The 20,719-nt window shown below is 42.3% G+C and overlaps 1 protein-coding gene across 5 annotated transcripts in view; it reads left to right on the forward strand.

Moving 5' to 3' along the window:
- Positions 1–7,589, forward strand: part of LOC122557046 (gamma-aminobutyric acid receptor subunit alpha-3-like) — a 253,902-nt gene extending 246,313 nt beyond the window's left edge. For 4 of the 5 annotated variants that reach the window (XM_043704284.1, XM_043704283.1, XM_043704285.1 and 1 more), the window contains one exon: positions 6,724–7,589. In XM_043704284.1, coding sequence (XP_043560219.1) covers positions 6,724–7,056 — 333 coding nt within the window. In that variant the 3' untranslated portion in view covers positions 7,057–7,589. The remainder of the gene's footprint in view (positions 1–6,723) is intronic. The other variant, XM_043704287.1, reaches the window with a different exon arrangement.
- Positions 7,590–20,719: the final 13,130 nt, after the last annotated feature.

A 20,719-nucleotide genomic window follows, 5' to 3' on the forward strand; every position in this document is an offset into this window, starting at 1 on the left:
AAATCACTCAAGAAGCTTTACACCATTCACGACAAAGCAGCCCAATTTATTGGCATGACATCCATATACTTTCATACCCTCCAACCACTGACGTTCAGTAGCTGCAGTGTGTACCATCTACACGATGCACAGCAGAAATTCACCAAAGCTCTTTAGGCAGCATCTTCCAAATCCATGCCCACTTCTGTCTAGAAGGGCAAGGGCAGCATATACAGGGGAACACCACCATCTGCAAGATCCCCTTCAAGCCACTCACCATGCTGACTGGGAAATATACCACTATTCCTTCATTGTCATTGGGTCAAAATCCTGGTTCTCCCTCCCTAACAGCATTGTGGATCGATCTGCAGAACATGGGCGGCTGCATTTCAAGAAGGTAGCTCATCACCAACTTCTCCAGGTCAACGAGGAATGGATAATAAATAGTGACCAGGCACTGACGCCATGTTCCTGAATGAATGAAAGAAAAATAAATTGTCTTATCCACTTGAGGATTATAAATATTTGTGCCACTTGTTTTATGTTAGAAGTGAGTGTGTGTTTGTGAGAGAGTGATAGCTGTGCATTCTTGGTCGTCTTTCCTTGGATTTATTGCACAAAATATGGAGGCATGGAATTGAGGGTGATTTAGTGGTTTGAATAGGAAATTGGCTAATAAAGACAGAAGGTGGTGGGTGATGGGAAATATTCATCCTGGAGTTCAGTTACTGGTGGTGTACTGCAAGGATCTGTTTTATGTCCACTGCTGTTTGTCATTTATATAAATGACCTGAATGAGGCCATAGAAGGATGGGTTAGTAAATTTGCAGATGACACTAAGGTCAGTACAGTTGTGGGTAGTGTCGAAGGGTGTTGTAGGTTACAAAGGGACATAGATAAGCTGCAGAGCTGGGCTGAGATGTGCCAAATGGAGTTTAATGTGGAAAAGTGTGAGGTGATTCACTTTGGAAGGAGTAACAGGAATGCAGACTACTGGGCGAATGGTAAGATTCTTGGTAGTGTAGATGAGCAGAGAGATCTCTCTGTCCAGGTACATAGATCCTTGAAAGTTGTCACCCAGGTTGATAGGGTTATTAAGGAGGCATACAGTGTGTTAGCTTTCATTGGTAGATGGATTGAGTTTAAGAACCATGAGGTCATGCTGCAGCTGTACAAAACGTTGGTATAGCCGCACTTGGAGTATTGTGTACAGTTCTGGTCACTGCATTATCGGAAGGATGTGGAAGCTTTGGAAAGGGTTCAGAGAAAATTTACTAGGATGTTGCATGGCATAGAGGGAAGGTCTTTCGAAGAAAGGCTGTGAGGGACTTGAGGCTGTTTTCGTTAGAGAGAAGAAGGTTGAGAGGTGACGTAATTGAGACATATAAGATGATCAGAAGGTTAGGTATGGTGGACAGTGAGAGCCTTTTTCCTCAAATGGCGATGGCTAGCACAAGGGGACATAGCTTTAAATTGAGGGGTGATTGATATAGGACAGATGCCAGAGGTAGATTAGATTAGATTACTTACAGTGTGGAAATAAGTCCACACCGACCCGCCGAAGCGCACCCACCCAGACCCATTCCCCTACATTTACCCCTGCACCTAATACTACAGGCAATTTAGCATGGCCAATTCACCTAACCTGCACATTTTTGGAGTGTGGGAGGAAACCGGAGCACCCGGAGGAAACCCACGCAGACACGGGGAGAACGTGCAAACTCCACACAGTCGGTCGCCTGAGGCGGGAATTGAACCCGGGTCTCTGGCGCTGTGAGGCAGCAGTGCTAACCACTGTGCCACCGTGCCACCCAAGGTAGTTTCTTTACTCAGAATAGTAGGGGCATGGAACGCACTGCCCGCAACAGTCGTAGACTCGCCAACTTTAAGGGCATTTAAATGGTCATTGGATAAACATATGGATGATAATGGAATAGTGTAGGTTAGATGGGCTTGAGATTGGCTTCGCAGGTCAGCGCAAAATCGAAGGCCAAAGGGCCTGTACTGCGCTGTAATGTTCTATGTTCTATTTATAGAAAAGCTCATTTTGAACTTTGCTTGTTTTGATGGCTGCTACTTAGGATGCTTAAGAATGCTGAATGAAATGACACACGATCTGCCATGTTCATCAGAATTGAGAATCTATGGATGACCTGAAACAGATGTTGAGACACTGATTTATCTACTAAAAGTATTAAAAGGGATATGTGATATTGCATACTTTGATTTGTACTCTTTTAAATGTAAGAGCAGCTTTCAAAATGAGACAAGAAAGAAATTGGTGCGAGAGATGGACAGAGATAATTTCTGAGGCAAAAGTGAGGACTGCAGATGCTGGAGATTAGAGTCAAGAGTGTGGCGCTGGAAAAGCACAGGAAGAGAGTAGGCAAAAGTGAGGACTGCAGATGTGGAGATTAGAGTCAAGAGTGTGGCGCTGGAAAAGCACAGCAGGTCAGGCAGCATCCGTGGAGCAGGAAAATTGACATTTCGGGCAAAAGCCCTTTGTTAGGAATCTTTTAAAATTTCTTTAATAGTGAAGGGGCCAAGGGAAAGGACACAACTTTCGAGATTATTGCTTCACTACTCAGGTTTGATGTCAGGAGACACACCTTCACACAGATGTTGGTAGAAATATGGATCTCCTTCAAAAGAAATTGTCAAACATCTTCTGGAAATCCAAGTATACCACACTGATTGGTTCCCCTTCATCTTCAAAAAAAAACTCTAATAAATAATTTAAACACAATTTCCCTGTCAATGAACCATGCTGACTTTGTCTGATTCCATTATAATTTTCCAAATATCCAGTTGTAACCTCTTTAATTGTGGATTCTGCCACTTTCCCTGGCTAGGCTCATTGGAGTCTAGTTTCCAACTTTCTGCCTTTCTCCTTTCTTGAAAAAAGCAGTAATATTTTCAATTTTACTGGGAAAATTTGCTTGGAAACTTCCACAATCTAAAGAAGTTTGGAAGATTCTAACCAATGTCTTTGACATTTCTGCTATATTTTCTCTGTTATATATTTTAAGACTCTAGGATGAAGGCCATCAGATCCCTGGGACTTATCAGTTTTTGGAGCTAATAATTTTTTCTTGTCATGGTGATTGTTAAAATTTCATTTTATTTTCAAGTATTGTAGAGACGTTTACTTCATTGCTTTTAAAGTGTCACAGGTTGCTGCAGTTCAAACAACGAAAGTACTCGCCTAAAATGTGGACATCTACACATACATGCACATACATCCCTCACACCAACACACATGCACACAAAACCCCCGCACCGACAGACACAAACCCAAGTCCACACATTCCCTCATAGCCATACCCTCCACAAATGCTCCTATACACAGTCTACATACACTCTCACATAACATGGATCCCATGCACACGCGCACACACACATGCGAGTTAATATATTAGGAGGATGAAAAATGTAAAACTGGTGGGGGTTTGGAAGCATTTTAAAATAATGGTTATCTTATTAAAGATGGTAGTGACGAGGAAATTCTTGTATCAGATCGTTATATATGTTTGGAATTCTCCTCCAAAGAGTAGTGAAGGCTAACTCATTGAGTCTCTGCAAGGCTGAGAGAAATAGATTTCTGATAGACAAGGGAATCAAGGAATGTAGACAACAAAATGGAGCCAGCCCACAATCAGATCAAAGATGTTCTTTTTGAATGGCAGAGCAGGTTTGAGGGACTGAATTTCCTCATCCTGCTCTTAGATCCAATATTCTGTCAAAGGTTTGTCAGTTTCCTCTAATCATACAATATAGTAAATTCCCCTTGGCCCAGCAAATCTGTACCATAAACTCCTCCTTGGGTTAAAGAACAAAATTCTGTCATGTGTTCTATTTATACCCAATGAATCCGGAAGAGCAGGGTCCAATTTCTGTCCCACAATGATTAAATATACCTGGTCACCTGCTTTTATACCCACAGCCATATCTCCTGCCTGCCAGTACGTGAGGTATATGTCCCTATTTTATATCATTCATTTCAGAATGGCCTTCTTTTTGACAATCTGGCTGTTCTAAACTCTTAAATTGGACAATTTCCAAATCTGGGACTTCTTGAAATGTTCTGGCTCCAGAGTAATTTGATACCATGCCAATATAAGAAGAAATTGTAATGTTGAAATAGTGATTTTTGTGGCATTAGATTAGTTTGTGTGAAGTATTGAGTGTTTTACTGGGCTCACAGTGATTGGGGCTCAGATTTCGTTCCAGTGAAACATATAACCAATAACGAAAACTCTCCCAATCAAATGTCATCATAACAACTAATCAAGTGATGGTCTGAAGGGTCTTTTTCTGTGCTGCAGATCTCAATGACTCAAGAAATCAAAGCGATTGACTTTATTTTATATTCATTCTTGGACACTGATATCACTGGCTGGGCCAGAATTTATTGCTTGTCCTTAGTTGCCCGGACAAGATAGTGGTGATCTGCCTTCATGAACCACTACAGTCCTTGATATGCTGTTAGGGAGGCACTCCAAGGATTTTGACTCAGCGACATTGAAGGAATGACAAAATATTTCCAAGTCAGGATGGTGTGCGACTTAAAGGAAAACTTGCAGATGACGGCGCTCCCATTTATGTACAGTCCTTGTTCTTCTAGATGGTAGTGATGATGGTTTTGCGAGGTGCTTCTGATGAAGTGCATCTAGTGGATAGTATACACTGAGTGCTGGTGATGGAGGGACTGAATGTTTGTGGATGTGATACCAATCAACCAAGCTGCTTTCTCCTGGATGGACCTGCACCTCATTCAGGCAAGACAGGAATACTTTTCCCTCTGGACAGGCTTTGGGAGTTAGGAAGTGACTTACTTGCCAAAGAGTATTTTAGTCTTTGATCAGTTCCTGTAGCTACACTGTTCAGCACCTGAATGAGGCAAGCATTTAGAAAGTCATACTGTATTTTGGCTTTTACGCTATGGGGATTTCAGCATAATATTCCTGCCACAGTTATCGAGAGATTTTGTGACTTTACCTGGAGTATTGTGTACACTTTTACTCTCTGTATCTAAGGAAGGATATACCTGTTAGAGAGGGAGTGCAACATTACTCTCTGTATCTAAGGAAGGATATACCTGTTAGAGAGGGAGTGCAACAGAGGTTCACCAGACTCATCCATGGGCTGGTGGGATTGTCTTATTATTGAGGATATGCAATCTGTATTTGCTGGGCTTTGAAGAATGAACTGGGACCTCATTGAGATTTCTTACAGGACGTGGCAGTGTGGATGGGGATAGATCGTTGCCCTTGGCTGGTGAGTCAGGAACCTGGGGACGTAATCGCAGGAAAAGGGGCAGGTCATTTAAGACTGAGATAAGGAGGAATTTCTTCACTCGTGGGATGTGAATGTCTAGAACTCTCTACCCCAGAAGGTTATGGAAGTTCAGTTATTGAAGGCAGAATTCAATAGATTTTTGGCAACTATTAACATACAGGGATTTTGGCAAAGTGGCATTGAAGTAGATGTCCAGCATCTGCAGTCCTTGTTTTTACCTAGATGTCAGCTATGACCTAATTGAATAGCAGAGCAGTCTCAGTGGTCTGAATGGAGAAAGTGAGGTCTGCAGATGCTGGAGATCAGAGCTGAAAATGTGTTGCTGGAACAGCGCAGCAGGTCAGGCAGCATCCAGGGAACAGGAGAATCGACGTTTTGGGCATAAGCCCTTCTTCAGGAAGAAGGGCTTATGCCCGAAACGTCGATTCTCCTGTTCCCTGGATGCTGCCTGATCTGCTGCCCGGTTCCAGCAACACATTTTCAGCTCAGTGGTCTGAATGGCCTACTGTTTTCCACCTGGGTTCAATTCTCACTCCAGAAACAGAGCTTCTGATTCAGAGGCACTGACACAACCAACTGCCCCACAAATCTCCAATGCAGTTAGTTGTTTTCAACATTTCTTTAATTAGCCAAAACAAATGGTTCACATTGGGACAACTTTCAGGAGGTGTTACCATTTGAGAGGCTCAGACATCCTTCATTTGTTCAGGATGAAATATAGGCAGATGGAATCCTGTCAAAAAAATGACAGTAACAAACAAGGTGAGCATCCTCCCCCCTCCATCACCAGCACCATTGATGTCTGACCTTCATTCTCCCTCCCCCAGCCTGTACCAAGTCTGACTTTCATTGTCCCGTAATCTGACAGTTCATTGCCTCTTCTACTGCATTGCCCTCCTACAGTATGGCCTACATCAATCAGTCTGCTGTGTCATCACTTCTTTATCTTTAACAAACATACCCATTCTGACAGAAGAGACCCATCTCCCTTCCTTTGCTCTCCCAAGTCTGAGACCATACACGGTAGGTAGAATTTGAGGATATAGCCCACCTCTCTCTCCCATTTCTTGTTAAAAGACATATTGAATTTCCCGTCAGATGATTCTGTTTGCGTTTCCAATCAGACTGAGACTGGAGTAGCATGAAGCAACCTGAGCAGATGTGAAAAGACGTTAGTAAATTGTTTCAACATTACTGACCATTTTAGTTACCAATAGTTTGTACTAAATCAATCAGCCTTGCTAGAAAAATAATCTAAAATATCAAAAGCAGTGTATTCTCCCATAGCTGCTGCCAGACCTGCTCAGCTTCTGCAGCACTTTCTAATTTTATTCCATTTATCTTTCTCTTGTCATATTGTCTGATTGCAGCCCCACATTCCCCTTTCACTTGCAAATCCCAGCCTGTTTGCTCTTTTGCTGTCTAAATCCACATTCTCCATTCTAGAAACGGGAACCGGTCACCCTGGCCAAGAAAACCAACAACACGTACAACATCGTAGGGACAACGTACACTCTGAACATCACCAAGGATCCCAGTCTGGCCACCATCTCGAAGAGCGCAGGGACGCACGCTCACACCAAGCTGGCCAAAGTGGAGGAGAAACTGCTCGAGAGCAGGAAGACATACAACAGTGTCAGCAAAGTCGACAAAATGTCCCGAATTGTATTTCCTGTTCTCTTTGTCATTTTTAACCTGGTTTATTGGGCCACATATGTCAGCAGGGAGCCAGTCATTGAAGGTATGATTCCACAGAAAAAGACTCCACTTAAGGCTTGATCTCAGGTGGTTTCTTTAGTCAGTGTTTTCTAAAGAAAGCTGTTTGATGTGTTTGAAAGAATGTGCCTGTTCATCGTATCAGTCTTACTGAAGTTGTACTTCACCATTTGCATGCCATAGAATCAGAGGCATGTTCTTACAGAACTGGTTACCTTAAGCTGATGGCCAGGAGGGTATTTTTGCCACTGTGAGTGCCTGATTTTCTTCGATGTTGATGTAAAGGTGGACACCATCTCCCCTACGCTGGACACTGACAGAGTATCTGTCACAATAGATGCTGCTCATGTATTCAATACAGCTGACATTTTCAGGCCAGCATCTATTGCCCATCTCTAAGAGTCAGCCATGTTGCTGTGGGTCTGGGGTCACATGTAGGCCAGACCAGGTAAGGATGGCAAATTTCCTTCCTAAAGGACATTAGTAAATCAGATGAGTTTATCCCAACAATTGGAAATGGATCATCATTAAACTCTTAATTACAGATTTTTAAAATTGAATTCAAATTTAATCATCTGCTATGGTGAGATTTGAACTTGTATTCCACAGAACATGACCTGGTTCTCTGGATTAATCAACTAGCCATAATACCACAAGGCCATTGTCTCCCCCTATTCAGCTACTGGCTGACTGGTGGAACATATGCTGTTACTTTTGATCCAATTGAAAAATGAATTTCCATCCTCTCTTTACATTGGGTACCCAATGAACGAATAAAGCTAATTGCTTCAGGTCTTGGACTCCATACACCCTGCACACACACACTTGTCCACACATATCCGTGTCTTTACACACTCTGACCCACATGCTAGGCCTCTTCCCCCAGCGTGAATGTACACAACCTCTAAACACACACACATCATTTCAAGCATACACACCTTTGCATCAGGATACACACATGCGCACCCCCCACACACACACACACACCCCACACACACACACCCATGCACACACACACAACTTCTCAACTTCTCAACAAGGCACTAAATAGTGATCAGGAGCAGAAGCCTGTGACTGATACTAAACTGCCTCCCTTTTCAACCCAATTACAATGAAAATCCTCATTGTAATCAGTGAACTCAACACAAAGTAAGAATTGATTCTGTGAGCTCATTGGCTTTGACCAGCTCAGTGTCACACTGGTGACCATATTCACTGATAGTTCACTAGCTCTGACCAGCTCAGTGTCACACTGGGAGCTGTATTCACTAGCTGGGACAGTGGCTCTGACAAGCTCAGTGTCACACTAGGAGCTGTATCCATTGGCTGGAACACTGGGACTGACCAGCTCGGTGTCACACTGGGGGCTGTATTCACTGCTGGGACACTAGGACCGACCAGCTTGGTGTCACACTGGGGGCTGTAGTCACTGGCTGGGACACTAGGACTGACAAGTTCGCTGTCACACTGGGGGCTGTATCCACTGGCTGGGACACTGGGACTGACCAGCTCAGTGTCACACTGGGGGCTGTAGTCACTGCTGGGACACTAGGACCGACCAGTTTGGTGTCACACTGGGGGCTGTAGTCACTGGCTGGGACACTAAGACTGACCAGCTTGGTGTCACACTGGGGGCTGTAGTCACTGGCTAGGACACTAGGACTGACCAGTTCGCTGTCACACTGGGGGCTGTATCCACTGGCTGGGACACTGGAACTGGCCAGCTCACTGTCACACTGGGGCTGTATCCACTGGCTGGGACATTGGGACTGACCAGCTCACTGTCACACTGGGGGCTGTATCCACTGGCTGGGACACTGGGACTGACCAGCTTGGTGTCACACTGGGGGCTGTATCCACTGGCTGGGACACTGGGACTGACCAGCTTAGTGTCACACTGGGGGCTGTATCCACTGGCTGGGACACTGGGACTGACCAGCTCACTGTCACACTGGGGGCTGTATCCACTGGCTGGGACATTGGGACTGACCAGCTCACTGTCACACTGGGGGCTGTATCCACTGGCTGGGCCACTGGGACTGACCAGCTCAGTGTCACACTGGGGACTGTATCCACTGGCTGGGACACTGGGACTGACCAGCTCACTGTCACACTGGGAGCTGTATCCACTGGCTGGGACACTGGGACTGACCAGCTCACTGTCACACTTGGGGCTGTATCCACTGGCTGGGACATTAGCAGTGATACTCCTCTCCTTTTTGATAAATGTGATATTAAAAATGTGATTATTAAATGGAATATTTGGGTTGATCATCAGTAATAAAGCAGGGCTAGCATTGCAATCAGGAAAGCCATGCATGCTTCAACCGTTAGCTAATGATCAAGTGTTGAGTTATAGCCTGGTGATGAGGTAACCAGTGTGTCTGACACATGCCTCACCATTTCATGTAATGCTGTAGACATTCACAGTCTATAATAGAACTGATCTATTGCGTTATTAATAATGATTTGATATTTACATAAAAATACTGTTGAATTAAGGTAGCTCAGGACAAAAGGGCCCGTTCCTAGCCCAATACCATAAGCAACTGAAATACCAGGCTAAGTTCTAGTTACTTTAGATAAGGGCTCATCGATCTTCTGTCTCCATGTACTTTCAAGACTCTGTCTCAATCCAGAGTGTCACAGTCTGGTGGTATTCTTCTGGAATGTTGGAACACCATCCACTGGGTCTCATTTCTACTCAATGATGTGCAGCTCCATGGTATCATCACAAGGTTACTCCAGGGTCCACCAGTGAGATCAAATTGAAAATTGCACCTTATTATCAAGCATGCAGGCCCTGTGCACCGAGTGCTGCAAGTGTCCAGGTACAAGGCCTTGTAATATTGCATTGCCTCTCAGTACTGGAAGAGGACTTTGCATCCAAGTGTCAAAATATGCACATCAGAGAGAACTTGCATTTATCTAGCACTTTTAATACAACAAAACATCCCTGATAGTATACATAGGATATGGAAGAAGCAGGATTTTGTATGGCCTCAAGTTGACAGAGGGTTAACCACGTGTGTAGTGAAGTTCTCCATTCTAGTGGCATCACAGATATTGATGAAGGTTTCAGCAGCAGATAAGCTGCTACACAGGTAGAGACAGATGTAGTTAAGGAGGTGAGAATACCAGTCCTCATGCAGATGTGGATATATGTTCACAAGTTCATCTCAGAATCAAATACAATACTGATTCTGTCAATACTCAGACAGTTGTCAGGGAGAGAGATGGGCTGTGACATAGCATGGAACTGCAACAGGAGTCAGAAACATATGGCTTCATTTCCTCAATATTTACAGAGTCATAGAGATGTACAGCTTGGAAATAGACTCTTTGCTCCAACTCATCCATGCCAACCAGATATCATTGATATAAGTGATGAAAGGTAGTGGACCCAGCACCAATCTTTATGGCACTCCACTAGTCACAGGCCTCCAGTCTGAAAAACAACCATCCATCACCACCCTCTGTCTTCTACCTTTGAGCCAAATGGCTAGTTCTCCCCGTATTCCATGAGATGTAACCTTGCTAACTAGTCTGCCATGGAGAACCTTGTCGAACGCCTTATTGAAGTCCATAGAGATCATGTGCACCACTTTGCTCTCATCAATCCTCTTTGTTACTTCTTCAAAAAACTCAAATTTAATTGGCAAACATTTTTTTCTCATTATATTCTGAGTGTCAAAAAGAAGTTAGATCATTTTGAGAGAGTGGAGGAGTTGGAAGAAGTGATGGTAAGGTAAAGCTGGACATAATCAGCACATAGATATGATGAGTTGAATGGCCTCCTCTGATAGATGTAGAACCTGATGCTGTATTTTTGGACAACATCACTCAGGAACAACATGTCAGTGAGTATTAGGAGGGGGATGGAAGACACTCGGGATACTGAAGGTCATGGTGTAGGACCAAGAAGAGAAACCATTGGAGGTGATTTGTGTGGTTGCCATTAGTTAGATAGTAATAGACCCGGGCGAAGGTAGTGCTCCCAGCTGGACCACAGTGCAGAGGCACTTGAGGAGGTCAACCATTTTGAACATTTCAGACAGATCCAGAAGGACAAGGAAGGAATGTTTATCAGTCATAAATGTCAAATGTGGCCTTAAACAAAATTCATTTGGGCCTATTCCAGGAGCAGAAATTGGAAGAATTTGTAGGTGGAGTGTCAGGGAAAAATAGGAATGCATTCAAGACACAGCAACTTGTTAGGGAATTTGGAGGGGAAAGAGGATTGGAACTGGTCTAGTAGAGTATGAGGATGGGAAATTATAGAGTTTTTTAAAAAAAGAGATTGATGAAGACAAAATCAAACTTCCTGGACACCAATCAAACTTCAGCCATGTTTTAACAATGGCCTGATTGAGAATAGTGTAAAGAGCCCTGGGAGCATTTTGGTAAATGAAGAGACCTAAATAAGGTCCTATAAGAAATTTTACATCCTCTCCTGGCCTGGATTCCCCTCACGCCTATGCCCAGGTTCCTGATTGGTAGCTGGTGTCAGTGTAACACTGAGCTGTAGCCACACACTACAACCCAGGTGCTGAACTCCAGCTCAGTGGCAGCTACAGTTCTCTCTCCCCGAAAAACCTGTTAAGAAGGGACAGTCAATTGAAAACTGGCAAAGTAATAGATTTTTATTCAGTAAGGACGTTAAGGGTTATGGATTGAAGTTGGGGGGTAAAGCATGTTAATACACAGATTTTCCATGATCAATTTGATCAGCAGAGCAAGTTTGATGGGGTGAATGGAACAATGATAAGCTAAAACCCCAATTATCAAAAATAAAAATAAAATGTACTGGAGAAAGTTAACATTTCTACCAGCACCTGTGGAGAGAGAGAGAGAGACAGAGTCTAGTATTATTCCAGTTTGGAACTGTCCAAGTGATCAATGACCATGACGACAGGAGTACACTACCTCACAGCATCAGGTTTATAAATCTCACAGCTGGGACCATCCACATGAATGGATAAAACAGTGAACAATTCCAGCAAGTTATTCAATGACCATGTAGACAGCTGTGTGAGAGAAGGGCAGAGACGTGAGGGAAGGTAAAGCACAGTGGGAGTCATAATGGTGTGAATCCAGCCCTCTCTTCCCACACAGCTGTCTTTAAGTGATGTTGAAGGGAGCATCAGCAATTCCTGATCCAGTGACCTCCAGGAAGTCCAAAGTGACTAATTTGTTGCAGTGAAATTCCTGTGGGTGTGGATGTACATTTACTCTGTCTGTCACATTGAAGGAAACGTGGGAAAAGAGCCATAGTAGAAAGTAAACATCTTCAAATTATCGATGAAAATAAAGAGCTGTTCCCTTTGTAGCCCACTTCACTGTTGTACACCCTTCTCAGTCTGCTCGTGAGGAGACGTTTCAAACTGAGACTTCTCCAAATGCTCTCCATCAGTTCATCAAATATAAGTGCACTTGACATGCTGCAGCCTCCTCCAGCTGAGAAACCTTGTTTCAGTAACTCCTCCAATTGAAAAATAACAGATTTAAAAGGCACATTCACCTTAAAGGCATGTGCCCACCTACACTTCTACTTAGAGATGTTCTCCAGAACTATACTCTTCTGTATTTAGAGACAGTTGCTGCTCTTCTCCATTTGATAAAACATTTATGAATTATTTCTCATCTCCTCAACTGCTTTCCAGTGGGTTCTCTGCTGAATGTCAAGACTGAAGGAGATTGTTGCTTATTAGAAATGCAAGACTCGATTATCAAATGAATGACGGAAAGCAAACAATGGAATGCAAATTTCAAAGAAGGCAGAGGCACTTATCCCATGGAGTATCCAATCTTGAAGTAATCCATAACAAATTGGTTCTTTGTCTGTAGAACATAAAATCATCAGATAATAGAATAGTAAAGAGCACAGAGGAGGCTCACTGGGTTGCAAATTCCAACAAAGCGTTTTAACAGCTTTGCTAATCTGCCCTACTGGCATTTAAGATTTGTTCTCAAGCTTCATCTTTTATTGTCTCTCCTCATTCTACTAACCAAGGCATTTCCGCTCAATTTTCATTTGTCATGTCTCTGCCTATTAGCCAATCCTGCCTCCAGCTTCATGAAGTTTACATCAAAAACTCAACTTAGTCAAACGTGATTTGCCCTTCAGAAATCTGTTAGTTCTCCATCCTTAGTCTATGCTTTTCCCCAGTGACTGTCAGTGTTCTCCTGGCTTATTGTTTCCGACAGCTTCCCCTGCAACATTGTTAAACTGACTGCGCTATAATTACCAGGTTTCCTTTGCCCCATTTTGAACAAGGGTGTAATATTTGCAATCCTCCAGGTTTCTAACTCAGCCCATGTTTCAAAAAGGGGTTGGAAGAGGTGATAGCACATCCGTGGTTTCTATCCATACATCCCTCAGGAGCCTTGGATACATTCCATCTAGATCTGGAGACTTGTTCACTAAAACTACCACCAAACATTCTGGTGCCACTCTTTTACCTATGTTTATCTTATCTTGTGATATCAACAACCTGTTTGTTATGACCTTACCAAAGTATGTATTCAGTACCTTGGCCTAGCATCCTGCCTCCAGTAGTAGGTGTCCATATTGAATTGCCTTCACCTGCCCATTTCTTGTGATTATACCTTTGCGAGTCTTCGAGGTCCCTTTTAAAAGATAGTTACTAGTCTGTTCTCATCTGCTTCTTTGCTGCTTTATTTCTTATTGAATTTGTCCTCTGTACTGTTTTATATATATTTGATTCCTTTGAGTCTGATATCTGTCATGTACCTTCTTTTTTTACTTCGTCTTACTCTCCAACTCCTTTACTGTCTAGGAGTTCTTTTTTTCAAATTTCATTTGTGGGATGTGGGCATTGCTGGCTGGCCAGCATTTATTGCCCGTCCCTAGTAACTCTTGAGTAGGTGGTGATGAGCTACCTTGTTGAACAGTTGCAGTCCACCTTCTGTAGGTTGACCCACGATGCCATTTGGAATGGAATTCCAGGATTTTGATCCAGCAACTGTGAAGAAGCAACGATATATTTCCTAGTCAGGATGGTGAGTGACTTGGAGGGGAACTTGGAAGGTGGTGATTTCCCATGTATCTGCTTTCACTTCCCCCTTATAGGAATGTACTGGACTCTTCTGCCTAAACCATGGAGGACAAAGTGAGGACTGCAGATGCTGGCGATCAGAGTCGAAGTGTGGTGTGGGAAAAACACAGCCTGTCAGGCAGCATCCGAGGAGCAGGTAAAGGCTTATGCTCGAAACGTCGATTCTCCTGCTCCTTGGATGCTGCCTGACCGGCTGTGCTTTTCCAGCACCATACTCTTCGATTCTAACGAAACCATATCTCTTTTTACAGTCAACCCATTGATTTGGGCAGCAAGGTGGCTCAGTGGTTAGCACTGCTGCCTCACAGCACCAGGGACCTGGGCTCGACTCCCACCTCAGGCGACTGCCTGTGTGGGGTTTGCACATTCTCCCTGTGTCTGCGTGGGTTTCCTCCCACAATCCAAAGATGTGCAGGTCAGGTGAATTGGCCATGCTAAATTGCCCATAGTGTTAGGTGCATTAGCCAGGGGTAAATATAGGGTAGGGGAATGGGTTTGGGTGGGCTACTTTTCGGAGGGTCGGTGTGGACTTGTTGGGCCGAAGGGCCTGTTTCCATACTGTAGGGAATCTAATCTAATAATTTATATCATTTCTGCCTGCCAGTCTTTAGCTTGACTGTACTTGGAACAATCTCTCCACAGCTCAGTAAACTATCACTCCTCTTGGTAAATATTACTACTTTAGTTGCTCCTTGTTGTTCTTATTGACTAATTTAAACTCAGTGATGCCACGATCACTGTTCCCCACTGTGAGACTCTCCACTTAACCAATTTTATTCTCTCAGGCTAGATTTCAGCAATGCCTCTCTCTAATTGGGTAGGAAATAGACTAATCAAGAAAATTCTTCTGAATATTCTTCAGAACATCCTTACTCTCCTGGCTCCTATCACAATCACTATCTTTAAGACATCTCATTTTTACTGTTCTCTCATTCTTGGAACTTGCAAAAATTTCACTGAAAATCTGCTCCTATACCTCATCTCTCAATTTGTTGATCGGAGTGTAATAACTTCCCCATTATTTCTCTTCTCCATCCATCTTTGAGACCTTAAGGACATTCTTTCCAGCACTGTATCATTTTCTTTCAAAACTGCTGCCCTTCTTCCTTTCTTTCCTTCTTCATCTTTTCCGAATAACTTGTAGTCAAGACTAATAAGTATCCAATCCTTCACTTTTTTAGAAATAGATATAATTTCATGAATGCATGTGACTGTTCGTGCCTGCAACCTAACAACTTGATTAACCACATTTTGTGCATTCAGACACATGGGCACTCTAAACTTAATTTAGATCACTTTTAATTATCTAGGGATGGGCGCTTGTGCAGTAGTAATGTTCCTACTCCTACATCTAGGTGATCTGGGTTCAAGTCCTGTCTGTTCCAGGAGAGTAATGAAGTATGTTTGAACTGCTTGAATAAAGATGTCTACATTTTCTATAATTTCAACTAATTATGTATATTTTACAACTCTATTTGTTTCTTGCAGCACTCGGTGTACAATAAAGCTTTGCATAATGACATCTTGGCTCCCAACCAAGGCTTTGTGGAATTACTTTAAAGCTTCCCCAATAGTAACATAGCCCTGAGCTACCTGCATTCTGTACTAGTTACTGTCTTGGTATTAATGCTACATTATCAATTGTGTATTTGTGCATTGAGCTTATTCTCAATTGTCTTTGTCTCAAATAATCAAAAGTACTTTAAATAACTCCAACGCATCAGGTAATGCATCTCTCACTGTATCCAACCTACGTATGTAAATAACAACTGTGAGATGCTCAACAGCAGTTTTACCATATGGACATATATAATCTTGAAAATGCTGTAACTTAACCTATGCTAATGTTATACAATGTACTTGATGATTAAAATGCTGGAATGCAAGACCTGGCTTAATACAAAATTGGTCTTTGGTTTTTTTCAAGGTAGTACAATATGCAAGTGACACTGTGTGAAATAGATGAATTATCATGCTGCATCAAGTTTTGTACGTCAGTATCATGGATATTAGATTGTTTTACGTAAATGGGGGAGACACAAATTCATACTGAAACCATTCCAATATTCCAATCCCCAAACTGCATGCAAACTGCACAAAAAAAACAAAACATTTCATTGGAATATAGAAATCAGATAATTGATTCCATTTTTCATCTTAATAATTATAAAGTCATTCCTACCCAATGTTATCTTTCTGTGACAAACCCCAAAAAAACTAACATCTATGTAAAGTCAATCGGGAATGAACAACAAATGCTGGCCTGGCTAGTGACAGTCATATTCCACGAACTGATACAAAAGAAATTGCTTGAAACTATCCAATCTGTCTCCATTTAAATAACATGATGCAAATCAACTCATAAAAATCCCAACCTGATTCAATCCAACCCAATCAAAAACAGTTAAGTGAATTCATCATTCAGTGGAATACAATTGGATCCCATTAGTTTCATTTTAACTTCAATTTTCGATTAGATTCCCTACAGTGTGGAAACACGCCCTTCGGCCCAACACGTCCACACCGACCCGCCGAAGCGTAACCCACCCAGACCCATACTTCTACATTTACCCCTTCACGTAACACTCCAGGCAATTTAGCGTGGCCAATTCACCTGACCTGCACATTTTTGGAGTGTGGGAGGAAACCGGAGCTCCCGGAGGAAACCCACGCAGACACGGGGAGAATGTGCAAACCCCACACAGAGAGTCGCCTGAGGCGGGAATTGAACCTGGTCTCTGGCGCTGCGAGGCAGCAGTGCTAACCACTGTGCCACCGTGCCGCCCATCAATTGTTAACGGAAGAATAACTCCACAAGATTAATTTTTAATCAAAAATACTATTCTAGAATGAAACAAAGTAAGTCCAACCTAGTTAATACCATTTACAAAAAGGCTTCTGTTTTTAAATGTGAAAATATTGACAGACCTTTTCGCATACTGCTTTTAATTCCAGTCAAGAGTGCCAGAATCTTGAACATTCCTTCAGCTATCCTGAGACCAAAGCAGGGTGTGCCACAGCTCTCAGGAATTCACTTTGATTCTGCTCTGTGTTCCTCTATTCTCCAAAGTTTGAGATTTCTTGGGATCTTTCCATCGGCATCAAGCTAGGTAGCCCTCTAATTTTTGTTTGAGCACCTTATGATTGTGGAAACTATAGATCAGGCCTGGGTTTGACTGCTTACTTGCCTACTAGTCTGAGGCTAATTGCTACTTTCCCTTTTTGTTTGTTGCTAAGATGTTCTAGTTCAACACATAAACTGTTGCACCCATCTTCCAGCAGCCTATGCCTACTGCACCATTGGATGTGCCATTCAGAGATCCAGACATACCATGCATAATTCCCAAACTTGTATCTGATCTGAAAAGTATACGGATTCTTTAAGAACATCCCTTGTTTGCCATTGCTTTACAATTTTGTTTAACCAGGAATTATATGAATAATTCATATCTCTAACAGAGTCACAACAATTCTCCTAGCTAAAGGTTTCTACCTAATTTATGGGTCTTTCCTTTCTAACACTGACTTTTTAAATGCATACAGAACAAAGTGATATGCAAAAACCCTACAAATACAAAGTTAAAAATCATACAACATCAGGTTGTGGAGAATAAGACCATAAGACACAGAATTTATTGCATAAGATTATTGAAATGATATATTAAACAAACCTGGATTGTTATTAAGTCTTTCATCTTTTAGAATGAGTTGCAGGTTTCAGTTTATATAACATGGCTACAATTACAAAGTTAATAGCACCAAAACTAAAAATTACATTCCTACAACATACAGGTCATGAAATTAGACATTTTCACAACAGTACATCTACATAGAATTTAGCAACCAGGGTAACAAGAATATTACATTCCAGCTATCTCATATCTTTCCTTATTTAAATCTAACTTGTTAGGATAACCTTTTATTCATCTAGTCCTCATATAAGACCATAAAAATTGGAACAAGAGTAAGCTATTTAGCTTCTCAGGCCTGCTCTGGCATTCAATAGGGTCATTGGCTGATCCAACATTTTTCACAACCACTTTCCTGCATTTTCTTCATAATTCTTAATTCCATTTCTGATTAAGAATCTATCTAGCCCAGTTTTATATGTATGCAAGGATTCTACTCCCACAGCTCTCTGTAGCACCATGTTTCAAAGAGTCACAACCCTCAGAGAAGAAAACTTCCTTTGGTCAGTCTTATTCTGGGACTATGCCCTCTTGCTCCTCTCAGCATTAACACTGTCAAGACACTTTATAATCCTATATATTTCAGTGAGATTACCTCTCGTTCTTCTAAACTCTAGTGAGCAGATTCCCAACCTATTTCGCCTTTACACAAGACAATCCCTCCATATCAGGGATCATACTTGTGAACCTCTGAACTGCTTTTAATGAAATGTTGTCTTTCAATAACGGGACCAAAATTATTTACAGTATTCTAGATTTGCTCGCACCAGAAATCTGTACATTTGCAGTAAGACTTCCTTACTCTTATACTCCAGCCCACTCAAAATAAGGGCAATGCTCCATTAGCCTTCTTGATTACCTGTAGCACCTGTGTGCCAGCTTTCTGCAGTTTTTAGCCTTTTAAATAATATTCTGTTCTTTTGTTTTCCCTTCCAAATGAGCAACTTCACATTTTCCCACATTATACTCATCTTGCCCACTTTTTGCCCTTACTTCATCTCTCAATATTTCTCTGTAAACGGTTTGCATCCCTCTTGCAACTTATTTTGCATTTATTTTTGTGTCGTCTGCAAATTTGACTACGGAGCATTCACTTTCTTCCTTCAAGTCATTACAGAGGAACCTCGATTATCCAAATACCAATTATCCGAAAATCGGATTATCCGAAGGAGATCTTGAGGCCCCAATGCAAACATGACATCAAAGACGTGTTTCCAACAGTGATCGCGTCTTTTGTTTATAGTGATTAAACAGGCACAGTCTCCAAATGACTGTCTGCCCGCCCTCTCTCTTGCCCCACACTTCCCCTGGAGTTCTGCACAGGCGTGTACCCTAAACTCCACACCCCTGCCCCCCCGCCACTATCCCGAGATAATCTTTCCAACGTTGTCCTGTACAGGGCAAAGGTGGAACCTGTCAAGAAGTTGCAGTAAGGAGATGTGTGTGTGTGTTTGTGTATACGTGCGCAAGCGAGCGATTTGGAGACTTACCCACAAAGGCAGCTGCAGCAGTCTTGGTGTCTAGTCCAGCTGCCCCAGAGAGTGGGCAGGGTGGGGGACAGTTTTGGATGGAGTTTGGGGGCGGGGGTCAGTGTTGCACGGGGTTGGGGGCAGGGGGCGGGGTCTCACGCACTGTCCTGCTGCAGTCTCCTGAACGGGGAGCAGACTTTAAAAACTCCGAGCCCCAGAGGAAAGGCGTTTAATCGATTAACCGAATAATCGATTATCCAAATGAAATAGTGCCCGCCCATCTCGTTCGGGTAATCGTGGTTCCCCGTAATATATTTTTTTAAATAACTGTGGTTCCAGCATTGATTCCTGTGGAGCCTCACTGGTTACAGATCACCAACCTGAAAAAGAGTCCCTAATTCCCCATTTGTTTCCTACCCATTAGCCAATATTCTATACATGCCAATATATTACCGCCAAAACCATTGGCTCTTATTTTATGACTTAAACTTTTGTGAGGTACCTTGTTGAATGCCTTCTGGAATTTCAAATACAACACTGGGTCTCTTAGTTTTCCTTCATCCCCTCTGATTGAGACTTTCCTCAAAGAAAACTCTCATAAATTACTCAGACACAATTTCCCCTTCATGAAGCCATGTCAACTCTGCTTGATTTGATTGTGATTTTTCAAATGTTCTATTACTTCCTTAACAACTGATTCTAATAGTTTTCCAACAGTAGGTGTTGGCCTGTAGTTACCTGCTTTTTGGATCCCTCCCTTTTTGACCAAGGATGTCACATTAGCACTTTTCCAATCCTCTAGTACTTCTCCAGAATCCAAGAAATTTTGGAAAACCACAGCTAATGCATCCACTCTCTCTATTGCAACCTCTTCTAGGATCCTAGGATGCAAGCCATCAAGGACAAAGGCATACCAGCCTTACGTCCCATTGGTTTGTCTAATATGTCTCTAGGGATGATGATGGCACTTAATTCCTCTCCAGTATTCATTAGTTGTTTGAGATATTTTTCACCATAAATACTGTTGCAAAAGAGTTGTTTTACTTCTCTGCTATTTACTTGTCCCAAATAGCATCTGCCCAAATTCATTTTCTAATGAGCCTATGTTCAGCTTTACTCTCTCTTCCTTCTTGTATATTTAAAGAAGGTTTTATTGTCATTTTTTATATTTCTCACTAGGTTGCCTCATAGTTTACTTTTTCTGACTTTATTATCCTTTTAGTCCTCCGTTGCTGGATTCTGAATTTAGCCCAGTCTTTGGGGCTATCACTGACTTTTGCCTCCTTATATGCTTTTTCTTTCAGCATGGTATTGTCCTGAACTTTCTTGGTTAGCCATGGTTGGCTTATCCTATTTACTGGGATATCTTTTTACTGAGAGTCATGAATTACCTCCTGAAATGTCTGCCACTGCTTGCATACTGTCATTCCCGTTAATCTTTCCAACCAGTTCACTTTAGCTAACTCTATCCATATTTCATTGTAATTCC

This window comes from Chiloscyllium plagiosum, chromosome 15 (genome assembly GCF_004010195.1).
Source record: "Chiloscyllium plagiosum isolate BGI_BamShark_2017 chromosome 15, ASM401019v2, whole genome shotgun sequence".
NCBI classification, from domain to species: domain Eukaryota; kingdom Metazoa; phylum Chordata; class Chondrichthyes; order Orectolobiformes; family Hemiscylliidae; genus Chiloscyllium; species Chiloscyllium plagiosum.